This window comes from Nymphalis io, chromosome 10 (assembly GCF_905147045.1).
Source record: "Nymphalis io chromosome 10, ilAglIoxx1.1, whole genome shotgun sequence".
Taxonomy (NCBI): domain Eukaryota; kingdom Metazoa; phylum Arthropoda; class Insecta; order Lepidoptera; family Nymphalidae; genus Nymphalis; species Nymphalis io.
The window spans coordinates 8,823,933-8,841,560 of NC_065897.1; the positions used below are offsets into that span (position 1 = coordinate 8,823,933).

The 17,628-nt window shown below is 32.2% G+C and overlaps 2 protein-coding genes across 3 annotated transcripts; both read right to left on the reverse strand.

Moving 5' to 3' along the window:
* Positions 1 to 3,498: 3,498 nt before the first annotated feature.
* Positions 3,499 to 7,276, reverse strand: LOC126771116 (putative lipid scramblase CLPTM1). The gene is made up of 3 exons (XM_050490849.1): positions 7,067 to 7,276; positions 5,257 to 6,877; positions 3,499 to 5,179 (listed from the first exon to the last, which is right to left on the reverse strand). Exons 1-3 carry the CDS (start codon positions 7,169 to 7,171, stop codon positions 5,013 to 5,015), a joined length of 1,893 nt encoding a protein of 630 aa, XP_050346806.1. The 5' UTR covers positions 7,172 to 7,276; the 3' UTR covers positions 3,499 to 5,012.
* A 3,784-nt stretch (positions 7,277 to 11,060) lies between these two features.
* LOC126771103 (exportin-1) lies at positions 11,061 to 16,584 on the reverse strand. 2 transcript variants are annotated; one of them, XM_050490826.1, is made up of 4 exons: positions 16,452 to 16,584; positions 13,170 to 16,155; positions 12,825 to 12,968; positions 11,061 to 12,026 (listed from the first exon to the last, which is right to left on the reverse strand). In XM_050490826.1, exons 2-4 carry the CDS (start codon positions 16,059 to 16,061, stop codon positions 11,880 to 11,882), a joined length of 3,183 nt encoding a protein of 1,060 aa, XP_050346783.1. In that variant the 5' UTR covers positions 16,062 to 16,155; positions 16,452 to 16,584; the 3' UTR covers positions 11,061 to 11,879. The 2 variants fall into 2 exon arrangements, with proteins under 2 accessions (XP_050346783.1, XP_050346785.1); XM_050490828.1 differs by having other exon boundaries at positions 13,170 to 16,150; positions 16,452 to 16,573.
* Between the last annotated feature and the right edge of the window lie 1,044 nt (positions 16,585 to 17,628).

A 17,628-nucleotide genomic window follows, 5' to 3' on the forward strand; every position in this document is an offset into this window, starting at 1 on the left:
GCTTCAAAATAGTAATGTACCTTTTTGAAATTTTAGTTTTCTGGTACTCGTTAAAAAAGACTCCAGTCGGAGAACTCGAACAACCGGTATTCAAATACTTAATAGGACTCCCAACTTTTCAGTATTATGTAAATAATAAAACAATATTATTATGCTCATACGTGTTGCTCTCTTGCGTAACTAACTTTACAATAAAACATAGACTTAACACGTTGACTGTCCAGGCCAAATCCAACAACCTTCACGTGGCGTCCTGCGGTTTTTTTATTAAAGGTTTAATAAATTTATACTTGAAATCTCCGTCACTGTAATATTACAGTTATTTTCAGCATGTATCACATGTGATACAAGGACGTCTCGTCCTTAATTTTAGTGTATCACATATGATGCAGGGAACGTCGAAGCAAAAAAATGTGGGTATTCATATAACTAATTGTTTTATTTTTCTTGCGGTAGTTGCATAAAAATAATTATAAACGTTAATCATAATTAATCGAGCATCGCAGATCTATTGTTGCACAAAATAGTTAGCAAATTGAGTTCCCGACCATTAAGTGATGCTAATTTGCTGCGTATTTTGGAAGAAAGTGATGGAGAAGATGAAGTTTTCTTGGAATTAGAAGATGCCGCAGTCAGTGATTCCATTGATATCCAGTTACCTTTGGAAGATCAAGAACTTTTGGAAAACGAAGATTCCATTGAGGTAATTGAGCAATTTATAATGGAAACTAACGATCCTGTCGAACCAAGTGGTTCACCAGCTCCCACTCACCCGCCCTCTCAAGATTGGCATACTAATTTGGTAACTTTGCCCAGAGAAAGTTTTACAGGTTATAGTGAGGGACTACGCCATGAAGCCTTATTCCATGTAAATGACGATTTATTATGGAATATTTTTTGTGCTATTTTTGACCGTGATCTCATTCTGTTAATGGTGGCCGAAACAAACCGATATGCAAGGCAACAGTTAGAGTCAGGCAGAAGCAACACACGCAATTGTCGTCTTACTCGTTGGAAAGATGTGACTCCAGAAGAAATGACCAGGTTTTTTTGAGTGTATCTTTTAACAGGCCTTTTAAGTTTTCCTACTCTAGAATCATACCCACTTCTTCATGAAATTGGCATGTCATATAATAGGTTTTCTTTAATTTTACGATGTTGGCACTTTTCTGATAATCAAGCAGACCACAAGAATCAACGATTGTATAAAATTCAGCCTTTTATTGATAAGTTTATTACTAATTGTCGAAATATTTATACCCCTGGTGAAATAGTTGCAGTAGACGTGTCTATGGTTGGATTTAGGGGTAGATTAGCATTTAGAACATTTAATCCTCAAAAGTCTAACAAGTATGGTATGAAAATTTATAAATTATGTGCTTCAAATGGATATACCTGGAGCTATAAAATTTATTGTGGCCAGGATGAACAAGTTGAAGGCTTAGATAAACCAGGATCTGTTGTCGTAAATTTGAGTCGTGATCTATTGAATGAAGGTAGAATTTTGATCGCAGACAATTATTATACCAGTGTACCTTTAGCTAGATTTCTTAAAAACCAGAAAACTGATTTTTGTGGAACTGTCAGAAAAATAAGGCGAGGGCTTCCTTATGAGGTGGTACAACAACCATTGAAAAAGGGTGAAGTCGCCGCTCAACAAAATGACTGCATGACGTGCCTCAAATGGCACGACAAACGTGATATTTTCATGTTATCTACATGCCACAATCATGAAATGCAGCTATCTGGAGGTTTTCGACCTATTATGAAACCAAAGATGGTGCTTACGTACAATAATGGAAAAAAAGGAATTGATCTAGCGGATCATTTAGCAAGCTACAATTCTCCTGTGCGAAAGACATGTATTTGGTACAAAAAGATAGCAGCAGATATTTTGTCTATTGGAGCTGTGAAGCCATTATCCTTCACAATGAATTAAATCCAACCAAAAAATTTTGATTATTATCTGGCCATGAATACATAATAAAAAAAATATTGACAATTGGAGCATTAGCTGTACCCGCTACAGGGCCATCAATATCTCTAATGGCTTCATCGCATAAAATTACCAATATACCTAGAATAGCTAATGGTAAAATTGCAAGAAAACGTTGTCTTAGTTGCTACAAGAAATTGAAGGATGCTGGCAGCACCACAAAAGAAGCTCAGAAGAAATCACCTCAGGTACACACAGAGTGTAAGCAATGTAATAAGCCATTTTGTATCCCATGCTTTAACGAATTTCATTGATTTTTTGTCTTAGCAATATTTTCATTCAGTAAAAAAAATGTGTTGGTTCATTGGTGTTTTACTTTTCTTAATATCTATTCTAGACGTCCTAATAATATCTATTTCCCTAACTCAGACTTCCTCGCCAATAAACGGTGTAGAGTCTGTACGCCTACTTGCATCAGATGTGATGCAAGGACGTATGATGATGATGATGATGTAACAGCCTGTGAATGTCCCACTGCTGGGCTAAAGGCCTCCTCTCCTCTTTTTGAGGAGAAGGTTTGGAGCTTATTCCACCACGCTGCTCCAATGCGGGTTGGTGGAATATAATATAATATAATATAATATATATAAATATAATATCCGAATCCTATAATTTCAATAAACGAGTATGTGAGTACTTAAAAGGGCGTATATGGAACGGGTGTATTTAACACTATTAACATTCAGAACAAATCTTAATAAAATTAAATAATTTCGAGACATCTACGTGCGTCATTCCAGTGTAATATTTAGTAAAAAAAAATATTGTTAGGTAAATTGTTTTCGACTGCAAATTCCGCAGATATTTTAATAAGCCATATTACTTAACACAAGATTATATAGATGATAATAAACCTTCTTTTTTTCTATAGAATCTACATTCCAAACCGTAGATTATATAATATAGCCTAGTTGAATCAAGTATACTTTGATTTTGTGATTTGAAGGAGTTTATTTTAATTAGTGGTTGATAATGCCCTTGCTCTTCTATCAAGGATTTTTTTTTATTGTGATTGGTCCCCGATAAACGAGCTATCTAATGAAAAAATATTTCAAATTGAACCGGTACGAAGCGGTAATTTCTAAGATAGCGCGTTCAACCATAGATTAATAACATAACAATAATACTCAAGTCAAAATGTATATAGTCTTAAAAAAATGTATCAAGTGTGTTGATTGGTTATAATAATAGACGAGCCCACCCAGTAGGGCTTTGTGCAAGCTCTTTTGGGTAGGTACCACCCACTCATCAGATATTCTACCGCAAAACAGCAATACTTGATATTGTTGTGTTCCGGTTTGAAGGGTGAGTGAGCCAGTGTAATTACAGGCACAAGGGACATAAAATCTTAGTTCCCAAGGTTGGTGGCGCATTGGATATGTAAGCGATGGTTGACATTTCTTACAATGCCAATGTCTAAGAGCGTTGGTGACCACTTACCATCAGGTGGCCCATATGCTCGTCCGCCTTCCTATTCTATATAAAAAAAAAAAGACAACATATTCGAACAACAATTTAATATACATCGCAAACAAGAAATTTAAATTAATTACAAACTATTCAGATATCAATGATAAATACTGTTAAATAATAGGAATATAAGTTGAAAAATGTGTACCCTGAAAATAAACTTATTTATGTATATTAACTTCAAAGTTAAATTGTAATTTAAAATTGATATTATTATAAAATAGATAACGTGAATAATAGCCAACATTCGCCCCTTTCATTTATAAAAACACTGCAAGTCTGTACTTCCATTTTCAGCTATCTCATTCAAAGTTTTATATGAAATGTTTCTTATAAGTAACATGCAGTTATTTTTCGTATAATGTAAAATTTAGTTAATTTCTCATATTTCTAAAGATATATAATATCATGAAAAATATGTCACAAACAATATACAATTATGAAAATTTTGCAATACACTAATAAAATAATTTAACCAGAAACTCTCATTTAAAGAGCTGGAATTTCAAACTACATAAAATATGCATGCATCACATTGAATGTCGTAAGATGTTTCAAGTTAAACAATACTTTATTAAAGTGAACCTGATATTTTAGTTGATAAAATCTTTTTTTTTTTTATCTGACAGGAATCTAATAGCAATAATCTTAATTTAGAAGCGAAATAGATATAAATATATTTAAATATATATATTAATTGATAAACTTACTATTAAAATGAACTTATGTTTTTCTAAATCAATACATGAAACTGAAATACATTGAAGTTATAAATTTTAATTAACCTAATATTGCTTTACACATTTGCATAATGAATATTCACTAGTTTGCAGGTTGTTTTGTCCTAAATCATTGTTTTAGAATTTGTTGGAGACTAGACTAATATATTGTTTTGTTCAAAGTGACATCAAATTTGGACAAAGGAGCCTGCAAACTTATTAAAGTTTTCTCTCTCGATTTACGTGTATCAAAAAGTGGCTGAAATTATGCTATTATATTATAAAATAAACCATAAATTTATATTTCAAATAGAATAATATAATGCGTAATTTACAAAATCGTAATATTACCTTCCTTGTAGGAAACATAACAAACAATTTTTACTATAAGTATTCATACAATTATCACACATCATTTGAAGTAAATCACTAAAATTAAACACACAAGTTTTGAGCTCATAATTTCTTAACAAATCTCCAGGAAGAATATTTCTACATTTTTTACAGCATCATAATAATGAATGAATAATATGAAGAAATTGCAAAATTGTAAATGTTGGTTTTTAAATTCATCCTTTAACTTTGTATTTAAACATCTTATTTGCATTGCCCATATGCAGCTATTATTTTTAAATGAATTATACATGAGGCATGAGAATAAATATGAAACTCTATGACATATTTATATTAAATGCTAGTTTTTTGTACATTTATTTTTAACAGGCTTATAAAAATCTTGCAAACTCACAAGCCAGCTACCATGCATGAATACTATTTTCACTTGTTTTGCAATATATCAATTATATTAGCTAAAAATCAACTACTATTTAATCATTTTTCTTATCAGTAGGTTGTTCTCCTTCCGTGATTGCAAGATTCCCATTTTCAGATTGTTTTTGCTGTTCCATCTCTCCAGAGAAACCAAATTCATTTACCCTCTTGTGATCAACTTTGTATATCCAGCGCTGATATAAGAATATAAAGAAGACAATATCTGCAACAAAAAATAAAAAGTTTAGTTAATAATTTAAAAAGTTAAAAGTAATTTTATCATGTTATTATAATACATACCATCTCTGAAACATCCAATGCGATACATAGTAGGCATTTTAATAACAAATGCAAAGATGTCATCAATAAATGTATTTAAGAATTTATATGTCATCATGCGCCAGGGCAAGTGAGCAACTGACTTTAATTTGTAATTAATAAATAATTGCGGTGTCATCATTATGAATCCAAAAGTCAATAGATATCCATACATCATATTAAGTACAAATGAGTACCATCCTTTGTGTTCCTGGTAGAGCAATGAGTAAATTCCATATCCTATTAGAAGTGGAAAACAAGCCCAACTGAGATAACGGAATGCTAGGGTGTCATACTCTCTAGTACTAGAATGTACATAGGATCCCTTGTCAGTAAATGTCACCTTTGGGATTCCAAATATTCTATCCTCTCTATTTAATTTAACATCCATTACTTTGTTAATTTTCCATATTTCAATCAATAAACCTATGAAACATGAAATTCTCACCATAACATTTGTTTCATTATCTAATACATATAGAAGCACTACAGTTGACTGAAAAACATTGAAGAATACAGATCTCACAGAGAGCCCTTCAAGTGATTGCCTATTATTCCAGAATTGGATATCATTTTTAAAAGCTAACAGCTCAAAAATGGAATGCAAAATTGAAACTGTTATTGTCAGACCCAGAAGGTAGGGTGATGTGTCTAAGAGTAATTCTTTAATAGTGTCCTGTTCCTCATCTTGTTCCTCTGCTCCTAATGCCGAGAACATGCTTAACTTGTCCCGCATTGCCTGAGTAGTATAAAGTTGCCATTTGAAAAGGCTTAGCGGTTGAAATGTCAATTGTAATTGCAGATTAGTGACCGTCTTATTCAAAGGCATATAATCTCTCATCATATTCCAATAATCATTAACGAATACTGCTGGCTTGTACTGTTTACCATCAGGTAAGAAAAAGATAAACTCATCTAGAGGTGGAGGTACACTACCCTGCATCCAAGTTTTCTGATCAGTGACTATGTTGATTGTTAAATTAGGGTGCCAATGTGATACTATTTCTTCTTTTAATGTTTCTGCTTTCATTATTTCTTCCTCTGATTTTTCAGTTTGACCAGTTAACAAGTTATGAGTTTTCATATATTTCAATTTTTTGTATTTATTGACCATTTTCTTGCCATATGTAATATAAGGTCCAGCATAGTTATTGTTATCTTTAGGGTCAGGAGACTTTCCTGATTGCACTATGTATACATGGAGGTATATTGAACCATTATTTTTTAATTGCTTAGAAGGAACAAATTCTGTTGAATATGTATAAGTACCATCCTTATTTGGTCCTCCATACCAATCCCCATACACTAGTCCAGAAAGTTTCCAGATTAATTTACCATCTTCAAGGTTATCTAAGAACTCTTTTTCTGATAAATAAGAATACACATCTAATACTGTCCCGTTTGGAAACATGTTCACGGCTGTAGTGGGAGCAGCTCCAACTGGACTATTCACATCAGTTTTGGGCGCCGATGGTTGACGAAACAATGACGTTATAAAATAAACAATTAAAGCCCTCATTATCAATGATTTTGTTATAGCAAAAAATGATTCCAATTTAGTTGGTTGCATCTGACGACGTTGCTCGTCGATTTGTGCATTGATCTGGAAAATTAAATGACCTAATTTATAGAAATAACTATATCGAGCGATACATTTATGCAAATTGCAATTGTAACTAAATTAAATGGAATCCTAATAATCGCCTAAAACATAATATAACGTTGTTAAAGTTGTCGCCTGATTTTTACATTAAGAATAAAAAAAAGGTTTTGTAAATAAAATTCAACTTACATCAACATTATTTTCCGCTGTTGCTTCTATTTGCCCCGTATTATTACTGGGTACTAACTTATCAGAACTTTCTTTAGACGTACTATCTTCACTAACACTGGCCATTTTTTATATTAATTGCCTTGCTACCATGTAATTATAAAATATGTCCAGATTGATTTTACTGCAATGTGATATAGATTTTCAGCAACATCATGGCATGGAGCATACATAGGGTTGCCAAATCTAACAGTGTAAAATATATTTACCCTAAAAACGTCAAAGTTCCCTAAATTTATTTTAAAATCATCAAATTATTAGCCTAAAAATGCAAAACACTTTTGATCTTCTTCTTCTGCATAGCGTTTTCGCAGCCTATTAACGCCAGGGTCCGCTAAAAAAATACTTTTGATGAAATGTAAAATTTTGAAATTTAAAAAAAAGTAGTTTTTTATTCTTTCAAAAAAAAGAAATAAGTTATCGTATAATATTTGTATATAAGTCAAGTGTTTCAAGAATATGTTATACCTTCATGTTAATCCGTTCTATACTTAATTATATAATACCCTAATTAGGCAACTCAATACATTAAATGTTAAAATAGTGTTGCAAGTAAAAAAATGTATAACGAACAGGAAATAGTAATACCGTAGACAGAGAAACTAATAGACGCAATGACGATTCTCACTTACACAAGAAAGAGAACGAAAATTACGTTACAAATGGTTTAGACGGAGATAGAATTATCAAATCTTTTGTACCTTATCGCGTAACCAGTTTTGGTGTTTGTTTCGCTACTTAAGTAGCGAATCAAACTTGACAGTTGGTGCGTTCATTGTGTTTTTTGTTCAATTTTCGCTTATTTTTATGTTAGAAAACGATTCTAATTCAGTGAAAAGGCCGAGAAACAATTCTTATATAATATCGAAGGTTATACAATGGTGCATTGTCGTATTATTTCATGTTAAAGCGATATCAAGAAGAAAATTGCCAGCGTGTATTTTCACGCTTAAGTACGACTATTTTGTCCCTAATTATAGTTTCTCAGTGATGTTTATTGATGACATAGCATGACGGAACCTTATATTGCATTAAAATCCTAAAGATAATAGGATTTTTCAGTTTTTATCATTCATAACCTATAATTATTTACCATGTAAGTGCTGCCAGCGTCAGCTAAAAAAATGTCCCGATTTTCGATAAAAAATATCAACTCGTCGACAATGTAAACAAATAAATACGGAGTCCAATAATAGCCTAAATTGCTTCGTTATATATAAATATGTTATTTTAATTTATTCGTTCTCCTATTTATCATTTCCGAATGACAACATTATTTAACATTCTTCATGAATTTATAATAATATTAAATTCCGAGTCAAGAGGTTAACATAGAAATGTATGTGGTAACCATTCTTTATTAATAATTTAATTGTGTGTTTTAGATTTCAACATCTGAGGAGAATGTTAATTCAGTACCATATAAAGATGCTAATTTACTATTGATAACGGAAATAAAAACAAACAATACAACGGTTTTCGGGTGTCGTTGGAAAACAAAAAAATATTTTAATAAAAAAAATGTATAATAAATATTAAAAAGTAAAATTTAATAATCTTATTTTAGTTAAATCCTGAAAATTATTTATCTCCAAACAGGAAATGCATTTAATATGGCAACATCTTACGCACACATTGACAAACTATCTCTGTCTCAATCGCGGTTTCACGGCCCCTTGGTCTATTTGTTTCTCTGTCTACGAGTAATACTGAACATACAATGATATAATACATGTAAAATAAAAGAGATGTATAATAATAAAGCGCACGAACTGAACCTAAAGACTCAAAAAACGTTCTAATTTGGAAATTATTTCTGTATTTTTATTTAAAGACAGAAAATAATTTTCTTCCGAGTGACATACCTAAACAGACACAAACAAGGAATTATAACAAAATAAGTGTGTTTTCAATTTTCATTTCATCGTGTTTTATTTTTGTATATATCTTTCTCCATACTAGGTTGCTTTTGTATAGAACAACAATACAAATATCATTAAAACGCATAAAATATAATATTTGAATACCACGCTCCAGACCTTAAGGAAATATCTCAATGTAATGACTAATAGTAGATAGAAATATTGCTCTTGATTTGACAAATTAAAAATCAATAATTACGACTACTGAAAATATCGCACTACTAGTTTTCGCCTACGTGTTAGGAGGAGGGAGAGGAGGGAGGCAGGTCTTAGGTAAATAAATAGTAGCTTGTCTTTCCAAAAGCCACAGCCTCAACCAAATTTAATCAAAATCGATTCATTGGTTAAGCCGTGAAAACGTAACAGAAATACATACAGAGTTCTTTTCTCATTTATAATATTAGAATTGGCATCGACGAGGCATGGATGTTATTAAATTCCTACAAGTATCTGCAGAAATGTTGTTTGAATGAAGCCCTAGTATGCTAAGGCTAATATAGAATGAAGTACTTGTCGTAGAGTTGGTTGGTGTATTATTTCGGAACGTTGAATAGCAACTTTCTTCTTTATCAAACCACATTTCGTGTATCAAGCCCATAGAGCGCTTTAAATCTGGAATATTTGCGGGCCAGTCAAGTACCGTCACAGACTCCTTCATAAGAAATGCTCTGACAGACTGTGCTGTATGTTTGGGATCATTATCATCTTAAAACGTTCAAGTAACAGGAAAATTATCTTCAGCATAGTTTCATCTAATATTTGTCGTATTGGTTGATCTAGAGTACCATCAATATTTCTTACTAGTCCCACTCCGAGCCCCGAAAGCAAGCCTCAAATTTTAATGTTGGTACCTCTTTGCTTTACCTTTTTTTATGTATTTCGGGTTCATCGCTGCTTTTGACGGACGCCATACGAACTGTTTACCATCCGTAGAAATTAGGTTTGTCTTTGTCTCGTCGGAAAATAACACCAATTTATACTGGTCATAGGTCCAATGTGCAAATTCCTTAGCTAACCGCGTCACTGTGTTTTTTAACAAAGGAATATTTCTTTAATAAAAGCCGAAATGGCCCAGTGGTTCGAACGTGTTAATCTTAACCGATGATCGTGGGTTCAAACCCGGGCAAACACCACTAAATTTTCATGTGCTTAATTTGTGTTTATAATTCATCTCGTGCTTGACGTTGAAGGAAAACATCGTGAGCAAATCATCCAGCATGTGTCTAATTTCATTGAAATTATGCCACATGTGTATTCTACCAACCCGCATTGGAGCAGCGTGGTGGAATAAGCTCCAAACCTTCTCAGAAGGAGAGGAGGCCTTAGCCCAGCAGTGGGGCATTAACAGACTGTTACTGTACTACATAAGAAAGAGAACGAAAATTACGTTACAAACGGTTTAGATAGAGATAGAATTATCAAATCTTTTGTCCCTTATCGCGTAACCAGTTTGTTTCGCTACTCAAGTAGTAATTATAACTTCTTTAAAAAGAAAAAAATGTGCAAGGTATTGTTTTAAAAGCAATTAAGTTATTAAGGACTTTAATTGTAAATTTTTCTCATGATTTTGTTTATTGTCTAAAAGAATCGTTTAATTTAAAATTGTTTTTAAACTCCAATTAAAAATTATGTAAAATTTTACTACGTTTAGTGACATATATTACCGGATATAGCATGACGTGTGGTTCGACGTCTGTTCGGCTTCAGCGTTTTAAGAAAATCTTAATTCACTTCTCATCCATTCCCATTTATAATATAAATTATAAAATTTAAATATTATAAATGGGAATGGATTGATGAAGTAGATGAAGAAGATGATAACGATACAAAAATATGATAATGGAGGTAAGAGGTAGCAGAGAGGGACTCGTCAATGAGTGTTTGCCTTGTCTCTGTGAATCTTAAATGCAATGGTAATAAGAAAATAATGAAGTAGAACACAGATTGTCATCAATAAGTACCTCATTTGTTATAAACGCCCTCCAATAAATTTCAAATAGTAATGCGGAATGATTTAAGTTAAACACTTGTAATACAATTATCTGTTTATTTCAAACACAAATTGAAAGATTTCGAAACGGACCCAAAACGCTTTCGGAAATCTCGAATGTTTGATTCCCAAATCATTATTAAGTTAGTTTTGACAACATTAAACAAAAAATAAAAAACGTTACTAACAGCAATTCACTTAGTTTTTCCTAGAATCTACTCATAATACTCAGATTCCATTACGCACATGTTGTACATCCGACACTGGAGCCATCACAGAGATTTCATTACCTACATTCTGATGTAATATTGAAAACAGAAATACTTATTTCTGGAATTATTCTTTAGCAATGTAGATTGCTGCATGATTTTACCTATAAATAGAAAAAGGCCTTATACTGCGTCTTATGCTCGTAAAACATACCTTTTTTGAGGTTTTTGATGTAACCTTGCAACTTACATTCATCATCTTCCATTGTTTCAGGCGATTCTTTGTACATACTGACATAGCAAGGTATTATTTTAACAAGCACAAGATTTCTGCCTTAATGATAACAGTCCACTCGAATGTGGCAACATTATGGTTATAAATGCAAAGAGTGGTCAACAAAAATAAAAGCAGAAGATTTATAACTAACATAATTACATCTAATGAAATTATTTAGAGTAAAATATAATATCTCCTACTTTATCATAAAAATTTTCAATTTTCAATTATTCTTAAAACATTTTTTGGTACACAATTAATTGTATCAATAAATCATGCTTGACAAAAGATTAAAATAAATTGCCTTCAAACATAATTAATTATTTCATATTAAGTGAACTGTTACCATTGTTAACCTTCTTTACTTAAACAATATTTAATCTTGCATCTCTTCAGGCAATTCGTGAGGGTTAATGATGCCCGGCACTGATAATTGTACCCTTCTCTTCTCTTCCTGCGCTTGGCGAAGTGCAAACAATCGCTCTTCTAAATACAAGTCGCTGTCATCTTCACCTGTGTATTCCTGTTAAACGGAAAAACAAAACATTTTAATATCTTGAATGCAAATCCAATTAAAAAGTGACATTTTTAATCTATGTAAATATATGCTTAGGTATTTTTAAATATTCTGAATTCATGATCTTGAAAAACTATCGACCAAAATGTTTCAATACTCTGGAGTAGATTCAAGTAAATTAACTTTAGGTAAACTTCCAGATATGTTTATTACTGTTACACATTGCAAAGAATTATAAAGAAAAAAATCTTGTTTTTTTTTTTGAGGAGCATATCACCAGTTTTATCACAATCGGATGAAGTTTCGAAACACATAGAAGACAATATATACAAACATTTATTTTTGTTTATTAAGAAGATAAAGAAGAAAAGAATAAATTATTAAAATAATAAGCACTTATTTTTGTAATGTAATGAAAAATTGAATGATGACTTTTTTATTTTTCTTCATTTTAATAATTGCCTTAAATTCAAACTTATTTTCACATGCACAACAATTGTTTATTCTTATTAAAAATATTTCATAGACAAAGTTTTTACTATACTATATATAGCTTATAATTATTTTTGTAAAAATAGACTCAGCATTTTGAATGCATCAGGAAATGAGGTAGATCTCTAAAATAGCTACAAACTTTTAAATTATATTTTACCCTAAATCATATATATAAGAAAATAATAATCTATTCACAATTTAGAAGATTTGATTAATATGTATAAATAGTTTTGTAAACATAATTTTATGTTTTGATGAAACATAAATATCTGAATCTATGTAGTTAGTTAATAAATTATAATCACTTACTCTTATTTGGACTAAGAAATCTCGAAGATGATCTTTAAAAGCAGGTATGTCTTGGTCCAAATTGAACAACCCTTGCACAGTAATCTTTACTTGATTATCTGTCAAATGTGGGAATGCTGTTTTTAGAAGATTTGCCACATATTCCTGTAAAGATAATTATATGTATGATGATCAGCACACAGTATGAAAGGAAAAAAAAATTAAATATTTGAGAAGTAATAATCCTGATTTGATGAATGAAATTAAATTTATTACTATTGCATGTTAATAAGTTCAAAATTGTTTAAATGTATTAAAGCATTATGATAGAAAAAGTTATGAAAGAGTTAACAATAAAATACTTACTTGGATGTAAAGGACATTATCTGCAGTTCGTCCTAATGGAACAGAAACCCGGCCAGTTTCCACCAAAGAGAAGATATATGCTAAAATAGTAGCATGCATAGTAAGACCTGCACCATGAGAGGTGTCTGTTACAACACTGAATACATGCTCCAATATGTCACATAGGTATGTCTGGTAGAAACTTTGTGCTGCTTGTGGATGCTGTTCCACATTCTGTAGCAATCTATATAATATCTGAAGTCCTGTATCAGCCACATTTCGCATTGTATGTTTAAATGCCCAAATTATGGAATCCAGCACCAATTTAAACTGAGCTGGAGGTATACTTAGGAATGCTTTAAAACAATGTGTATTGACTGCCTGCAGTAAAAGGAAAAATTCAGTCCTATGCTCTGGATATTCCTCAAAATCTTTGTTAATCATTTCCAAAGTACATTCAAAGACAGCATCAAAAATTTTGGGCACTTCAGAAGTTATATGTCCACCAAGTTTGTAAACTATGGCTGCCATGCATGATAGAACTTCTGGTTCTCTTGCATCTGGAACTGATGTTCTTTGATAATCTAAGAGAACAGCATCAAGTAATGGAGGAATGAAATTTTCCAACACCATAGTGTTGTCTGTTGAACGTGACACCCAACTAGCTATTAATTTTAGGGTCTCTTTTTTGATGATTCTCATGTTTTTGATGAGAGGTTGTTTAGTCACCACCACACCATTTAATGCTATAGCCTGACTGATGTTTTCTGACATAACTTTGTAAACATTTAACATGTCCAAGTAAATTCTGCCCAGTTGTACAACATATGGATGACCCAGTGCTCGACAGGCTCGGCCATTCGTTTTAAGTATACTTACAAGCTGTTTTACTGCTTCAGGGTCTTTAAGTATGTCAACATTATGAGAAGCTTGTGAAATTATATCATCCCAGACCTGATTAGGAAGTAACATATACTTTTCAATCAACTGTTCCTGTGCAATTTGATCAACTTGTGCACTAATCATATATCCAACGGCCTCATAAAATGTATGCACTTGTAATGTTTGCAAGTCACAGATGATGGAACTGATTGTACTTAAAATTTCTTCAATGAATGGACAAGCTTCACTAACTTGTGTAGTGACAAAATGGCGTCGACATTTTAAAGCAATTTTGATAAATGTGTCGCAGGCCATATCTTGAACACCATCATGAGTTTCATGCATGAATTCAAATAGTTTATTTACCACTGTTTTCAAAAACTTCCAATGTGCTCTAAGGAAACGAGGATATTGGCCAACAACATACATTATGTTACTTGCTATAATGGCTTTATTATCTTTTCCTTTTTTTTGTTCACATAGCCCTAAAAGCTCTTTGATAACAATTACCAAAAAACGCTTTTCATCCTCTTCCAACATAGCTCCAGATATAGAGCCTATTGCCCAACAAAGGGTATTGAGGTTTTTCCATGACCATTCGGTTCCATTAACTTGATTTTGAAGCTTCTCTGTCATTATCCTCTCTGTGTCTGTATAATCTAAATGTGTCAAGTACACTAATGTTTCTCTCATATTTTTGTACAGATTAATAGAATCAGTATCTTTCATAAATTCTCTTACCACTTCACCATTTTCATTTTCAACTACTAAAACTTCCTCAGGTTTTGCCATCCGAGATATCATGATGTAACGAACTCCGCTAAGTACATCAGCATACAAGGCTTTGCGACCTCCAGTTTTTCCTAAGGCATATAAACCTGCAGAATGTGCACAGGGAGCAATCTTATACAAATCAGCAGTCAATGCATTCCAAAACTCTAAACATATTTTAAAAATTTCTACTTCTTCCACTTCTGATATTAATACTAAGTATCGAAGGGCATTCATCAAAGTGTTTGTAAGTCCTCTTCTCTCAATTAATTGCCCATGTTCTTTCAGATATGTACATAAAAATAGTGCAAGGTTTTGAATGAAGACTTGTTCTTGATCTCGACCTGCAGCATAGGCTTCACGTATATTTGTAGTGAGAGGAAGCATGGCTTCTAATTGCTCCATGGTTTGTACAAGAAGTGCTACAAATTGTTCTTCATAGTTACTTACTGTAACACCAGCAATTTCTGTCAAACAACTTAGTGTCACATTACGGAACATAGGGACATTCAGAAACTTAAATATAAGAGTGCTTATCAATTTCATTTCAAATATGTATCCCAAGGGAATCCAATTTAAGAATCTTAATAATGTGTGCAGTGTAGCATCCACAAGAGGTGCATTTTGTGAATTTTCAAGAACAAATTGACAAAGAGTGAAAATTTGACTGAATTCGGAACACATAGTATCCTTAAGATGTTTGGCTTTTGTTTGTGTTAGTTGCCCTGTACTAAATACAAACACTTCCTCACTGAGGAGTTTCAAGATGACCATGTTATTTTGGCAAAGGCTTTCATTTGTTTTAGATGCCCCAACAATATCACTTATAAAAGTCTCCCAATTGTGAGGCCACTCTCTCTTCAAAACTTGTATTAAAATCATATTAAGTTTTTTTAAGTAAACTTTATTACTCTCCATGGTGACGGGATCTGATGAATTCTTTATAATAAGGCCGACAATATACTTCTTAATACCTTCACATTGATTTCTTGGTAATACTTTCCACCTAGTCTGTATGACTTGTTCCAATATTTGCAAAGCATAATATTTTGTTTCCTGATTCTGCGAATACTCTAAAATTGTGTCTACACGAGTCCATGCATCTGGATGTTCTTTCAAGGCTGTTAATATGTCTTGTGCGACACGCTGTTGGTCGCCTACGGTAGAATAAAGGCATCCAACGATATTATCGAGTAGAGTAATATCCAATTTCTGATTGAAATCGAGAAGTTTAGAAGCTTGCTGTTCTAAAGTTGCCATACTGATTAATGTCGTTTTTTATTGGTTATGTTTTCCTTAATTAAAATCCAATCAATTGTGTTTTATTTTCAATCATTCCTCATCACACGCTACTCTGAAAGAAATGAAGACATAATTAGAAAGGTTTAGGCTCTAACCTCTTCCGTGCTCAAATATAGCTACAGCGACAGTAGTGTCAAATTATTAAATATCCACATATAAAGTACATTTTAAACAGAAAAATACATTAATTTCTCATACAAACCTCATGTTTGGAGTAAAAGAATAAGAGTGCACACACCCGTAAGATTAACAATGACATTTTTGTAAACTATAGTTCTTTTTAAAATACAAGTACGACTTATTTTTCAATTTCATATTATTTAAATTACACGTTTTGTTATTACTTACCCGGTTGTATTAATTGCGGCGCAATCGGTCAAATGCACTTCCATACACACTAGCCCGTTGTTTTCGTCGTTTTCGTGATGCTTGAAAAAGCTAGTGTACATGTCGTTATGTCTATGCCAAAGAGTATACAATAACTATGTAGTCTATGCTTAGAACTAGAAGCTGATGAAAATAATAGACGACTGAAGCAAAGATTTACGTGTATATGCAATAATTCTGAAGAATTTTATTTTAAATTAGAAAAAAGAATTTAGTTAAAAATGAGCTAAAAAATAAAAATCTGTATTATATATTTTAAATTTAACTATGGAAGCTGTACAGTATATTGTCACAGACTATATAGAGTATATCATCTTAAAACAGATAAACTAATTATCTGTATCGAACCGGAGAATAACTAATTATGTGTGAATTAGGTAAGCACATTTCCTACAATATAATAAACTGTATATATATTGTTATTAACTAGTATGCAATTAAAATATATACGTAGCAACATATTAATTCAGGTGTAAAAATTTGTTTCACATATCGTAAAATTTTTTTTTGGGATTTATTATTGTACCTAAAACTAATATTAGTACAGTGTGCATTTTGCTAAAACAAATAAAAACTTAGAATAAAGCATAGACAGAGAAACAATATGTCTACGGAATGAAGTCTACAACTTGGCCTGTCAATATTTCGAGTGCCTAAACCGTAGACAAAGAATCTTAGGGTATGTACGCACTATGCGGATAGCCGGAATGCGGTCAACCGTCCGGTTAGCCGCGGTTGCAACTGCGGTTAACCGGGCGGCGGCTAGCCGTAACCGCAACCGGAAAGTGCGGATAGGATAACGTTGCGGTTTCATCGAACCATTTCGAAGATGGACGCTGAAGAAGTCGCAGCTATTTATTATATTTACTTGCGCTATATAAAGAAAAAGAAACAAAGAAAAAGGTACTGGGTTCATCCTTATTTGCAACCTCGAGATGAGACTAAACATTTTGAAATATTTTTCGGAGAGCTCAAAAAGTATGAAGACAAGTTTGTTCGATACACTAGAATGAGTCTAAAATCATTTGAAGAACTTTTAAGCATTCTGAGAACCTGTATAACAAAGCAAGATACACAGTTTCCGGCCGGAATTAAAGTTAACGATAGTGCTAAGGTAAGTGAAATAAAATAATTTATA

Coding starts and splice junctions, on each gene's coding strand:
- LOC126771116 (XM_050490849.1), bottom strand. CDS start 7,171: ATGGCCAGTGTTAGTGAAGATAGTACGTCTAAAGAAAGTTCTGATAAG. Junction 6,878..7,066: donor CAGCGGAAAATAATGTTGAT/GTAAGTTGAATT, acceptor TTAATTTTCCAG/ATCAATGCACAAATCGACGA. Junction 5,180..5,256: donor CATTGGATGTTTCAGAGATG/GTATGTATTATA, acceptor TTTTTGTTGCAG/ATATTGTCTTCTTTATATTC.
- LOC126771103 (XM_050490826.1), bottom strand. CDS start 16,061: ATGGCAACTTTAGAACAGCAAGCTTCTAAACTTCTCGATTTCAATCAG. Junction 12,969..13,169: donor ATAATGTCCTTTACATCCAA/GTAAGTATTTTA, acceptor TTATCTTTACAG/GAATATGTGGCAAATCTTCT. Junction 12,027..12,824: donor ATTTCTTAGTCCAAATAAGA/GTAAGTGATTAT, acceptor TCCGTTTAACAG/GAATACACAGGTGAAGATGA.